This window comes from Callorhinus ursinus, unplaced genomic scaffold (genome assembly GCF_003265705.2).
Source record: "Callorhinus ursinus isolate GAN/ISIS: 27379988/994484 unplaced genomic scaffold, GSC_fseal_2.0 scaffold4, whole genome shotgun sequence".
Lineage (NCBI taxonomy): Eukaryota > Metazoa > Chordata > Mammalia > Carnivora > Otariidae > Callorhinus > Callorhinus ursinus.
The window spans coordinates 126,134,877-126,148,553 of NW_027397066.1; the positions used below are offsets into that span (position 1 = coordinate 126,134,877).

General features: G+C 32.7%; 1 protein-coding gene across 4 annotated transcripts in view; it reads right to left on the reverse strand.

The window, feature by feature from the left end:
- Positions 1-13,677, reverse strand: part of LRBA (LPS responsive beige-like anchor protein) — a 742,782-nt gene that overhangs the window by 184,748 nt on the left and 544,357 nt on the right. For all 4 annotated transcript variants that reach the window (XM_073892352.1, XM_025874296.2, XM_073892351.1 and 1 more), the window contains 3 exons: positions 11,637-11,739; positions 6,612-6,727; positions 1,915-2,027 (listed from right to left, as the gene is read on the reverse strand). In XM_073892352.1, the coding sequence (XP_073748453.1) occupies positions 1,915-2,027; positions 6,612-6,727; positions 11,637-11,739 (332 nt within the window). The remainder of the gene's footprint in view (positions 1-1,914; positions 2,028-6,611; positions 6,728-11,636; positions 11,740-13,677) is intronic.

The following is a 13,677-nucleotide window of genomic DNA, read 5'->3' on the forward strand; positions in this document are numbered from 1 at the left end:
CTTAAGACTTAATCAGTATCAATTGATTGAACTGTGTGGTCCTTATATGGATCCTGATATGAATAAACACACGAAAAAAAGTTATGGAAGTTGTAATTCAATTGGAAATGTGATACTTACTAGGCTTTTGATGATATTAAGAAATTACTGCTAATATTTTAGGTTTGCTATAATGGTATTACAGTTACGCTTTAAAAGGGACTTTATTCTTTTTTAAAGATTTTATTTATTTATTCATGAGACAGAGAGAGAGAGAGAAGCAGAGGCAGAGGGAGAAGCAGGCTTCCCGCAAAGTAGGGAGCCCGATGTGGGATTCAATCCCAGGACCCTGGGATCATGACCTGAGCTGAAGGGAAACGCTTAACTGACTGAGCCACCCAAGTGCCCTAAAAACAGACCTTAAAAAGAAGTACATATTGAAATATTTATGAACAGAATGATATGATGTCTAGGATTTGCTTCAAAGTAATATGAGAAAGCAGAAAGACAATGAATATAAAAATAAAATAAGAGAAACCATGAGTTGATAATTACTGAGCAGAGTTACTAGTTGATGTACATTTATTGTGCTAATTTGTCTACTTTTGTATATGCTTGAAATTCTCTATGACAAAAAGCTAAAAAGAAATATAACCTTATTTTGTATTATAAAATGATGATTCAGGAATATTCTATTTATTGATAATCTAGGACAGAAAAGGAAAGTTCGTAAAGAACCTAGATATGGGAAAATACTTAGAAAGTTAACAAACAGTGTGATGTGTGTGTATGAGTATACAAATATAAAATGTAATCACTCCTTATCGATATGTGGTAAATAAGGAGTAATTTTTGCTTATTTATATGTTTTACATTTAAACAATCGAATACAGTTAATATTTTATAACTTGGGGAAAATGTCATATATACATCATTTAACACATTTAGTGAATGGCAGGCCCTGTGCTAGACATGAGAGAAATAAGGGTGAACAAGAACTCTCTCATATGGAGTTCAGTGGGGGAGACAAAAAGAATCAAAACAAGTAGGTAGAAGGATATATAAAATGCAGGACTCTGATGGACTCTGAGAAGCAAACTGAGGGTTCTAGAGGGGAGGGGGGTGGGGGGATGGATCGGCCTGGTGATGGGTATTAAAGAGGGCACATTCTGCGTAGAGCACTGGGTGTTATGCACAAACAATGAATCATGGAACACTACATCAAAAACTAATGATGTGTAATGTATGGTGATTAACATAACATAATAAAATTAAAAAAAAATAGGATATTTCGGGTGCTATGAAAGAAACAGAGCAGAATATCAGGGAAGAAAAATAGTAATGGTCTCCATGAGGAGGTGACCTACAGGACTAGAGTCAGCCACTCACCAAGTAGGACATGAACATTAAAGGCAGAGAAAGCAAAACTCTGAATTGGGAAAGAATAATTCTAAGTCAAAAAAGGTTTAATCACTGGATTTATATCATTCGAAATCAGATTTAAAGAAGATTCATATAGTGGTAGTGACGGATGGATTAGACGAGGGTTAAGAGGTGGCAAAGAGATCAGATAGGACGCCTGGAGTAGTGTCCAGGTACTTGTCTTTTTTACCCAAGTGCTGGTGAGAAATGGCCACGATAGTAACACCCTTTAAAGAAGTTAATATTTTAGAATAATGTCTTCCTAAAAAAGAATACAACTGTCAATACTTTTAACTGTTACCAACTTTATCATGCTTTTTTCAAAAATCTTCAATTTAAATTCTAAATTCAAGTTTAAATTTCACTTTGAGAAAATGAAAATACATTTAAAAGATAAATATATTAAAGTTAGTTATATTAAAGATTTTTAAAAAGTAATGTGAAAATTAAAGATAATCAAATTCATTGTGATGTGCAAGATAACTGTATTTCAGATGATTCCTGAAAAATTACCTTGGACAAATCTCTGAAGTTGCTTGGCAAGGTAAGATCCAGTTCTTCTGATTCATAATTAGTAATGACCCAGGGAAACACTGGATACTGATTTAAGTCATTATAACTCCGTCCTGAGAGAGAAAAAAAAGTCATTCCATTTAGAATAATAAAACGAAATGATAAACAGACTCAGGAATAGCATTTGCTAAAAATAATAAGAACAACTTCACTTTTTGAGTGCCAGACCTTGTTCTCAGTGCTATACATATATTATTTGTTTTGACCCTATAATAAAACTATGAAATTATCATCCCCATTTTATGGATGAAAAATTGAAACACAAAAGATTAAAAACTTGTCCCAAACCATCTAACTAGTAATGTTCAAATCATATTCAAATCCAGATACTCTGGCCCCAAGTTTATGTTCTAATAAAATATACTTGGCTATTTTTTATTACTTGAAAGCCTGTACCAAATAAAATACTTTTTATTAATACTCAAAAATTTTTTCAATTCTCATAGAGTTTTTCCAAACAAGAATCCTTTCTCTGCAATTAATTAAACAACCAATCAACCAACTAATCAACCAAATACAAGTGACTTAACCTCTATGGACATTCATTCAACACCTGTAAAATTAGGGAGTTGTACTAAATAACTCTAAACTTCTGTGACAGCTTTCAAATTTTATGATCCTCTGATTATAATGCAAAGCCTCATCAATGTTGGCTTCCCCCACTCCTAAATGCTGCCACATACTCTCCTACACTTCATTTAAACTAATGACATTCAATGAGACATTTAGGTCTATTAAAAAATATGAATAAAACAAAGGATGAGATAGCCCTTCTATATACATATATATATATGCAGCAGTTTTCTGGATATCACCACTTTAGGGAGGCGGCATAGTGGATGAAATCATTGCCTCAAGAGTTAAAACGCTAGCATTTGAATCCCAGTTCCACTATTTACTAGTCTATACCTTTAGTTAGATTTAATGTGAACAGACTCTTATGGCTAAAATATAAGGGGGACAAGTATATTAATCTTGTTTGAATTCCTTTATATTGTATATTCTATCATGTTTTCTCTTCCTCAAATATATACTGATGTCATATCAATATGCAGCAAAATATTACAGTTGTTCTTCAAACAGATCCTTGGTATCTGAGTCTTCCTTTTGATTTGATGTTTTTAACTTTATTTCACTCTATCCATCTTGAAGACTATTGAAGTAACAGAGTTCTTCCTTGACTGACCTGGAAACAGTCTTAACAAAACATGAATAACTAGGAGAATTTTAATTCAGAGGTCATTATGTCACTACATATTTCTGTAAGTTTTAATTCTCCCAGAAAAAAGTAACGAAATTTAGCAGCAAAACCACTCTATCTTGATTCCCTTCACCCATCTCTCTCCTTCTGATTGAGACATTAGTAAACATGTTAGTAAAATCATCATTTTGCCCCCTCTGCTTAAATGATCAAATTTATTATATGTACAAAAAAAGTATGCACCAGCTCATTGTAAATAGACTTGTATTAATAAAGTTAAACTCTCTATATAGTTATTGAATGCCTACTGACTGTCTTTTGGGAAATGTGCCATGGTATCATGAGAACCTATATGTATCACAGATAATAGTGTAAAAGAAATCTTAAGTAATGTGAGATTCAACCCCACCTTCTAGTGTATTTAAAACTATCCAAAACAAATTACTGGTTCTATTCTTTAAAAAGAATATTTGAAGTATACATCTAAAAGACACTTTAAGCACAATAAAAGCTATCTGAGGTAGACCATTTCATAAATGTTGCTCCCTAATTATTACTGTGCATTTAATCTATGTGTTAATTGACTTATCACATGCTAAATATATCCATTAAGCTTGTTATGTAAGTTTTCCATTTCTCACTACTACTTAAAAATCCTTTCAGTCACTAATACTTACATAATCTCTATTTAGTTCAACATAATTATTCAAACTTTCTTCATTCCTTTCCCTCAACTGGCTGTGAGTTGAACATCTCCTTAACTGATAGACTTTTCAATGTGAACACTTAACTTCCAATTTTCATAATAGTCCCTCTCTCTCTTCCCCTCTTTTCTAACAGTGCCTTTATTCTTCGTGAGCTGTAATTCTTTCACCTGAGCTCTTGAGCCTGTCTCACTCATAACTTGCATTGTTACTTTTCCTCTCTGTCCCTCTTTCATGGTTTCTCACCTTTGCCTTAATCCATTCCCTTTCACTATTACACAAGAAAACTGTAATAACACATCTAATGTTCTCATTTCATCTCCAACCATTCAGATCTTACAATCAACCTTTTTTGTTTGCTTTTAAAATGAACCCCTAGAAAGTAGCCAACAAGTTCCCAAATGCCCAAGCTAGAGGCATGGCCTGTACTCATTCTTAAGTCTCCCGTACCTCTCTGTAACATTTGGTACAGGGAACCAACACCTTTCTCTCTCTCTTTCCCCTTGCATCTCAAGACATTTGCTATATACCTCAGTTTTCCTTCTCCTCAGTCTAAAAACTCTGGGATCACTCATTCTCTTCTCTCAAAGCTTTACTCAATTTCCCTTTGTCTTCTTGTCATTGACAAGAACATTCACCAGACCTTGTCTCACTGCTTTCTGTATTATCTGGCTTGGTAATCTCAACTCATTCTTGGTGATTTCTAATCTATGCAGATGAAATCCAATGTCCTATCTCCAAATTCCAAATACCTTATTTGACCTATACTTCTAAAAATTCTTTTTGATATCTTAACTTGGATGTCTATCTGCACAGTAAAATCATCTTCTCTCCCTAGACCATTTTTTCTGACTTCCTTTCTGTTAATGGCACCACCATTTCCCCAGTGATTCAGGCCAGAAGCCTGGAAACCTTTTCTGATACTTCTTTTCTCATTTACCCCCTACATTCAGTCAGCCCGATGTCAAATGGTTTGTACCTTATAAATCTTATGTCATTTAATCTATAAATTCCCACTATCGCCCCTCTAATGCAAGCTCCCGTTATTTTTTTATATATAATTCCTAACTGCTCTCTGCCTAGTTTCTCTCCACTCCAGTTTATCCTTTATTCTGCCTCCAAGTTAACTTCCCATATAATTCTAGTATCACTTAATTGCTGAAAAACTTTCAGCAGTTGCGCTGTGAATTGACTGCTCACTCCTCAAACTGACAGAAAATCTTCCACAATGTGTCTCCACACTACCTTTTAAGCTTTCTTTCTCATTATACCTTTATGAAAATATACTTTATGTGTGCACATACATATACACATGTATAAACTATACCATTAATCGTTCTCTAGCTATATCTTACATTTTCCCACCTTTGTATGTTTCCTTATGTCTTCAGTTTTACATGGCATGACTTCTACTCTTTCAACTACCACCTCTACTAAAGTAATACCCGTCCTTATACGAACATGAAATCCTTCCTGATTTTTTCCTTACTCCCAACAACTGGATGAATATAATTTCCCTCTCTGACCTTTTAATCCCCATAGTACTTTGTATTTCTTTTATTGAATCTATACTCCTTCCTCTAGAATCATGTAAATGTTTATATTCATACTTAAAATAACTTCTCTGAGAGCAAGCAACATGCCTTATTCTCTCTGTACCTCCTCTGTGCCTCAAATATAAACTGTGCCAGTTTGTCAAACTGAATCTCAAATGTCACACAAACACATTCCCTGTTTTCTTTATTCTAGTTACCACAAATGAAAAGTAATGACACATTTCTATACTTTACTCTCTTTTTTAAAATTTATTTTTATTTGTTTGGATTCAATTAGCCAACATATGGTACATCCTTAGTTTTTGGTGTACTTTTCAATTCATTAGTTTGTATTCAATACTTCCGTGAAACACCCAGTGCTCATCACATCACATGCCCTCCTTAATGCCCATCACCAAATTACCCCACCCCCCACCCACTTCCCTTTCCACAACCCTCAGTTCTTTACTCTCTTTCAAAAAAGAGAACAGCTTCAATGGGTGACGTTCAGTAATACTTTGTGATTACAGACCCTGTATAGAGCCATTTACTCTTTTTTTCCTCAAAGATTTTATTTATTTGAGAGAGAGAGAATGAGAGAGAGAGCACATGAGAGGGGCGAGGGTCAGAGGGAGAAGCAGACTCCCTGCCGAGCAGGGAGCCCGATGCGGGACTCGATCCCGGGACTCCAGGATCATGACCTGAGCCGAAGGCAGTCGCTTAACCAACTGAGCCACCCAGGTGCCCCTAGAGCCATTTACTCTTTAGATTTTCACATATGGGTCATAATATAAGTATTCCTTTACTTAATATTTTACCCAGTTTTCTTTTTTCAATGTTACATTTTTGTTTCATCATATAATACAATTCTGATTAAGTTATTAACAGGTTAAGATTTTATATCGTTTTTATTTCTACTAGCCCATAATGAATCCATTCTTACTATATTAAATAGTTATACATTTTCATTTTAGATTTTTGGAAAAAAGTGTGTATACCCATTTTTAATTTTCTCAAGTAGCCAGCTGTTCGTATGTAAAACTGTAAACTCTACTATCAAAATTACTCTTGATAAGGTACTCATGTAGTAATAATGAAAATAAAAGTAAGCTATTTATACTAGTACTCAAAATAATCTAATATCAATTAATAATTTATCATTTGAAAAAAATTATTTATCATTTGAAATAAGATTACCTGCTATTGTGTTGAGAAACATCAAATACTCAAAATTTGAAATCTCTCTATGCTGCCATCGCTGGGTCATATTAGAAGCTTTAAAAAGTTGACGTGGACTAGCTAATGAGATACGCCTGCAAAAAACAGAATTTGATGTAGAATCAATTTATTTACAACATAATAATAAATTATGAATATCTGTGTCTATTCTGTATATTTGACATACAAAATAATATCTGTATATTCTGAAAAGTGCTACTCATGTTTTACTAATGAATACATGAACTGTTTCAATGCACAATTAATGGTTAAATGATTTGGCCTAGCTACAGGTCCATGATACATATTCTATTCCTTAAAGTAAGCTGTCATTACAATGCCATTATAATATCTAGGTTCCATAAATGTTGATTAACAATAGTATAATTAATAACACTGATTTACTGATATAAAAGGAATTATAGTAACTGAGAAAGACATATAAAATTTTATTCACATCTTTTTTGTGTGTGTGGGTTTTTTTCTGTGTATTCACATCTTTATCAATTTTAATAGTTCTCTTAAAGACAACACAATTGTACATTATAATTTAAATATTATGTTTATATACCCTTTAAAACAGGGGAAAGAAGGATTCTAAACTCTTTACGTGTCTATTCATGGGGTGGGACAAAGGTAAGAGAAACTATTATTTTTTTATGCAGCTTAATAATAGATGACCAAGTTTTCTGTGTTTTTTTAATGCAATGTAAATAACAAAAGATGTAACTGACTACTACTAGCTAACAGTGGAAAATAGGTGGCAGGGTTAATATATTCAGAGCCTAGAATCTCAGAGAAGTACGCTGTCACAGTTCTTCCTACCACCAAGGACAAGGTAACTATATTTTTTAAGTTTTATTTTCAAAGGTATAATTTACATACTATAAAATTTACCCATCTCAGTGTACTATTTAATTATTTATTAATATATTTCTAGAGTTGTGTGATTAGCACCACAATGTACTTCAGAACAATTCACCACCAAAAAAACTTGCCTTGTGCCTATTTACAGTTAATCCCCATTCCTATCCTCAGCTCCAGGCAACTATCAATCTGCTTTCTGTCTCTATAAACTTGCCTTTTCTGGACATTTCAGATAAATGGAATCATACATCATGAAGGCTTCTGCATCAGGCTTCTTCACTAACCATAATGTTTTTGAGATTCATTAATGTGGCAGCATGTTATCAGTAATTCATTTATTTGATTACTGACTAGTATTCCAGTGTATGAATATAGAATATATCACATTTTTAAAATCCATACACCAGGAGTACCTGGATGGTTCAGTAGGTTAAGCCTCTGACTCTTGCTTTTGGCTCAGGTCATGGTCTCAGGGTCATGAGACTGAGTCTTGTGTTGTGCTCTGCCCTCAGCGGGGAGTCTGCTTGGGATTCTGTCTCTCCAGACAGACTGGTGAAAAATCCATTCACCAGTTGATAGATATTTAAATTGTTTCTGGTTTTGGATTATTATTATTATTCCAGTTTATATTACTATGAATATTCACAAACATGTCTTTGTATGAACATATGTTTTCATTTCTTTTGGGCAGAATCCTAAGGGTGGAATTGCTGGGTTGTAGGTTGCATTTACATTTAACTTCTTGAGAAACTGCCATATTGTCTTCCATTCCAACAAGCAATATATGAGGTTCCAATTTTCCACATCTCTGCCAATACTTGCCCCTATAATGTATTTTTTACTATAGACATTCCAGCAAGTGTAAAATGGTATCTTATTATAGTTTTAATATACATTGTTGAGTAACTTTTCATGGCTTATTAACCATTTGTGTATCTTCTTTGGTAAAATGACTATTCAAATCTTTTCTTCCTTCATTAATTGAGGTTTTTGTCTTATTATGGAGTTGTAAGAATTTTGCATACATTCTGAATACAAGACCTTTATCAGATATATTATGTACAAATATTTTTCTCAGTCTAGGACTTCTCTTTTCATATACTTAGTAGTGTCCTTTAAAGCATGAAAGTTTTAAATTTTTATTAAATCTAATTTCTCAATTTTTTTTCTTTTATGGATTATGCTTTTGGTGTCACATCTCAGAACTCTTTGCCTACTCCAGGGTCTTGAAGTTTTTCTCCCACATTTTGAAAAATTTTTTAGTTTTAGTTTTAAAATATAGGCCGATGACACATTTTGAGCTAATTTTTTTATGAATACTGTGTGATAAATGCTGAAGTTCATTTTCTTGCATGTGACTATTCAAATGTCTCAGCACTACTTGTTCAAGGATTATCTTTTCCTCATTGAATTGTGTTAGCCATTTGTTGAAAAAAATGGATTTTATTTCTGTATTCTCAATTTTGTTCCATTGATTTATATGCCTATCCTTTTATAAATATCAGACCATCTTAATTACTGAGGCTTTATAGTTAGTTTTGAAATCAGGTAGTTGGAGTCCTCTAACTTTGTTCTTTTTCAACATTGTTTCAGCAATTCCAGATCCACTGCATTTCAGCTTCTCAATATCTCCAGGAAAGTCAGCTAGATTTTGATAGGGATTGCCATCGACTTTATAGATCTGGAGAGAACTGACATCTTAATCATACTGAATCTTCGGATCCATGAGTATGGAATGCCTCCATTTATTTGATGTCTGTCTTTAATTTCTATCAGGCATATTTGATAGTTTTCAATATACAAATCTTACACTTCTTCTGTCATCTAGGAATGAAGACTTTTTTTCCCCCCTTTCTAATCTGGATGCCTTTAATTTCTCCCTCCTTCTCTTCCTTTCTTACTGCAGAGGCTGAAATCTCTAATATACTGTTGATAGAAATGGTGAGATGGGGGACATTTTAGCCTTCCTGATCTTAGGGGAAAGGATTCAGTCTTTCAACATTAAGTGTTTCTCAATTAGTATACCTTTCTTTTGAGCTCTAACTTCCTATTCAACATTTCAGTCTGGACATCACTCAGGGGTTTCAATTTCAATAGATCTAAAACTAAACTCATATTCTGTCCACCCACCTCGTCGCCACAATCCTGACCTCAACCTTGGGAGGACAGATACACAACTATTCCTTCTCCAGTGTTCCCAATCTCAGTAAATGCTATTCAGCAGCTTAAACTAAAACTTGACAAAACACACTAGACACCTCCCTCCCTTATCATCCTCCATTATCTAACTAATCTCCAAGTCACACAGATTGTATGTCCTCAAAATTTCTAAACAAGGATGTCTCTTTTTAACTGCACTATCAGCACCACATATCATCTGGATTTCTACAATAAACTGCTGTCTCTGAACTGACACCCTCTTCCCAGAATCAGTAAGTTCCAACGATATTTGCCTTCAACATTTCTTAAAATAATGAAACCTCACCTTATTTCAGGACCTTTGCATATGATATTTCTGCTTTCAAAGGTAAGCTGATTCTATTCTTTAAAATAAAACTTAAAAGTAATATAGGAAGACATTTCTGACCATGTAATTCAAAGCCTCTTATCTCTACTCCACTAATCACTACTCTAACACCCTTATTTATATCCCTCCCGTCACTTACAGAGTTATTTATCTTGTTTGCATATTTGTTAAAACATACATGGGTAAGATGATATCTATCTTGTACACTGCTGGATAACAGACACACTGTTAGTGTTTGAGATCTATTTAAATTGCTGATTTAATGAATTAACCTACACCTAGCTTTCATTAACTGAGGGAAATCATTACAAAGATTTCCCAAGTATGATAACACTAATGAATAAAACTTAAAAAATAGAGATAATTAGTAGAAAAAAAGACGTTTTTATTAAGATAAAGAAATTTACTATACCATTCTGAGGTGCTTCATTCTGAACCTGAAATTCCTCATTAAATTATAAAACTATCTAATCAAAATCCTCACTGGCATTATAAAGCAACCACTGCTTATAATCTAGAAGGGCCACTTTAGGTGCTCCTTTTACATAAGAGTTGCACCCTGTGGTAGTTTTAAAACACATCCATAAATTCTTTGATACTTTCTCTTCAAGAAGTGGAATGTCTCCCCTCCCTTGGAGCCTGGGTATTTAAAGACTACATTGTAACGAATATAATGTAGCAGAATTGATGACCTACTCTACCTATCAAGGGTAGGTCATAAAAAGACATTGGGGCTTCTGCCTCATTCTCTTTGGAATCACTTACTCTGGGAAAGTCAGCGCCCATGTGATGCAGACAGTCAAGCAGCCTATGAAGAGCTGACTTGAAGGACACATTTATTTCTTCTTTTCTAATCAAGATGATCAGTAGTTTTCCTTTTCCTTTTTCCTTTTGTTTTCTGGTAATGCTTTTCTGTGGATTTGGAATTCAAGTAATGCTGGCCTCAAAGAATAACTTTAAAATTTTATCCTTCTTTTCTGTTTTCTGTAATAGTCTGTGCCCAGAAATGGTATCATTTCTTCATTAAATATTTGATAGAATTTGCCAATGAAACCATTTGAGCTAGGAATTTTCTATCAGAAGACCTTTAACTACAAAGTCAATTTCCCCTATAGAGGTATTAAGGTTACCTATTGCATAGAAATCTGTCCATTTCATCTAACTTGTCTAAGTAGCACAAATTTGTTCATAATATATCCTTATTTTCCTTTTAATATCTGTAGGATCTGTTGTGATGTCTCCTCTTTCATTCTTGATATTGGCAATTTGTGTCTTCTTTTTCTTCATAAGTCTTGTATATATATTTATTACATTTGTTAATCTTTCCAGATAAACAACTTTTCATTGCATTGATTTTTCTTTATTGTTTTTGCTTACATTTTTATTAATGTTCTCCCTTTAAGTTTATTATTTTCTTTTTTCATCCTACTTTGGTTTACATTTGCTCCTCTTTTTCTAGTTTTTTTTCAGATAGAAGTTCAGTTGACTCAAAATAATGCATTAATAATCATCATTTAATATGAAACATAAAAGAGAAGTTTAAAATAAGAAAATTAAGAAAAAATATTAATACAGATTATTTTCCAAATCTTTCTCATATAAAACAGTACCTGGTTTGAGGCAACCCAAAGCTGGTTCCAATACCAACACGAGGTAGATAGTTAACTACTTTCTTTACTGTTGCAGGGTCTGGGAAGTTGAACATTACAGCAACTATGAAAAATAATTTTTAAAAGTTAGAACACAATATAACTTCCTTCTTGGAAAACTGACTTCTTGGTCTAATAAAATATTTACTCTTAATTCAGGTATACAATTCCTGCCATTTTACTTTTATTATAGTGCATACCAAGTTTTAGTATTAATATGCCTGAGGTAATATTCATTTTACTTATAAATACCTTAGCCATAGACAGTTCCTTCTCTAAATGCTGTCAGAAGTTCTAAAAACTATTGTTGCATTAATGTGACATGAAACTGAGATTAACTACATACATGTGTATGTTAAACATACATATCTGTGAGTTTCTATAAATACTGAAGTTTTAACTTTATATAGTTAACAATCTAACACACACCAAAAATACTACAGATTTAAGCACTAAATTGTCACTTACATTTATTTCCAATGATACACAGTTTAAAAGTTATCCTCCTTACAATTTTTATATGTTCATAATTTATATGTTCACATAATCCAGAACAATCTGTGACCTAAGGGAAAACTTTTCCTCTATAGTTAATAATCAAATTTAAATGTTTTCTAATCATCTCTATTTCAATAATACATTTTGAGAATATCAAGAAACACACATCATTATACATAAACATATTGAGTACATAAAAGTTAATTTACTATAGTCAGCTATAAATGTTTAATCTTCTTAAGAAATATGAAAATAAAGTCAAAATCATGAGAGAGAATTTAGAAGATATAAATTTGGACAGTCTTAAAATTTTAATTATATTATAATTTCAGTATCATAACCTCTAAGTACTCATCTAGAAAACGATCCTTCTTTGCTACCAGCTTTAAAAAAATTCTTCAGTCCAAAAAAAAATTATCAATTTGGTATAGCTTTAAATACTGACATTACCAACATGATTCAGGTAAATAAGTATATGATCATTCACTAAGGGCCCAAAACGTATTTGGAACTGTCATATATATATATCCAACATACCTTTTTAATAAGCCATCCCTATATATCCATTATTATATTGAATATAGGGGAAAAAACAACAACAACAGAAAAACTATCATAAGTTATGGCAGATAATGAAGGCCATGAAGGAAAGGCAAAAGAAAAAACACACATACAAAAGCAAGGACACATAAGAAATTTTAAAAGAGGAAAATATGAATGAGGACGAGCAAGTAAAAAATATTGTAAGATTGTAACAAAACCACTTTGGGACAGCAACAATGCAGGTTGAAATAAAGTGTGAGACATTCACTTGATTATTTGCCTGGAAGAATAATGTTTACATTAGGAAAAGAGGTATGTATAGGGGAGAAGATCAAATAGGAAAGGAAAAAAACATCTCTACCTAAAGAAATCTGTATTCTCTAAAAACACATGATTCTATAAAGGGAAAATAATGTGTATATGGAATATTCATGTAGATTTTTTTAAATGACAACTTGTAGATTACAGAAAGAGAAAATCAAACTTCAATCTACTTATATATAAGGAGTATGTACAATAAGTCACTAGGTTTTATATATTCTTCTTTTATGGCTCCATTCATACCCACCAATGCTTGTACTTCAAATTCACCTTGTCTCTCCTTCTTGTCTTAATAAATTTCACCAAGTTCCATTTTAAACCCACAAATTGAATTTTAGTTCTTTCAAGAATGATGTAATACAAAGCAACCAGGACACTTGAGTACCATTTTCTGATGGTCCCTTTATAAATGGCAATAGATTAGACAAAAGATTGAATAAATATATGAATCATTTGATTACCCTCTCCCCTCTCCAAATGCATCCACCTTCCAGAAGGAGTTTAAGTATCAGAGCAATATTGAGAACATCAAAATTCCATAACTGATTAAATGGTTAGTTACTCACCATATTTAGAAAACCGTGCACTAATCTGTGATATGGCCAGAAAACTAAAACTACTACAAATAATTCTAAGAATG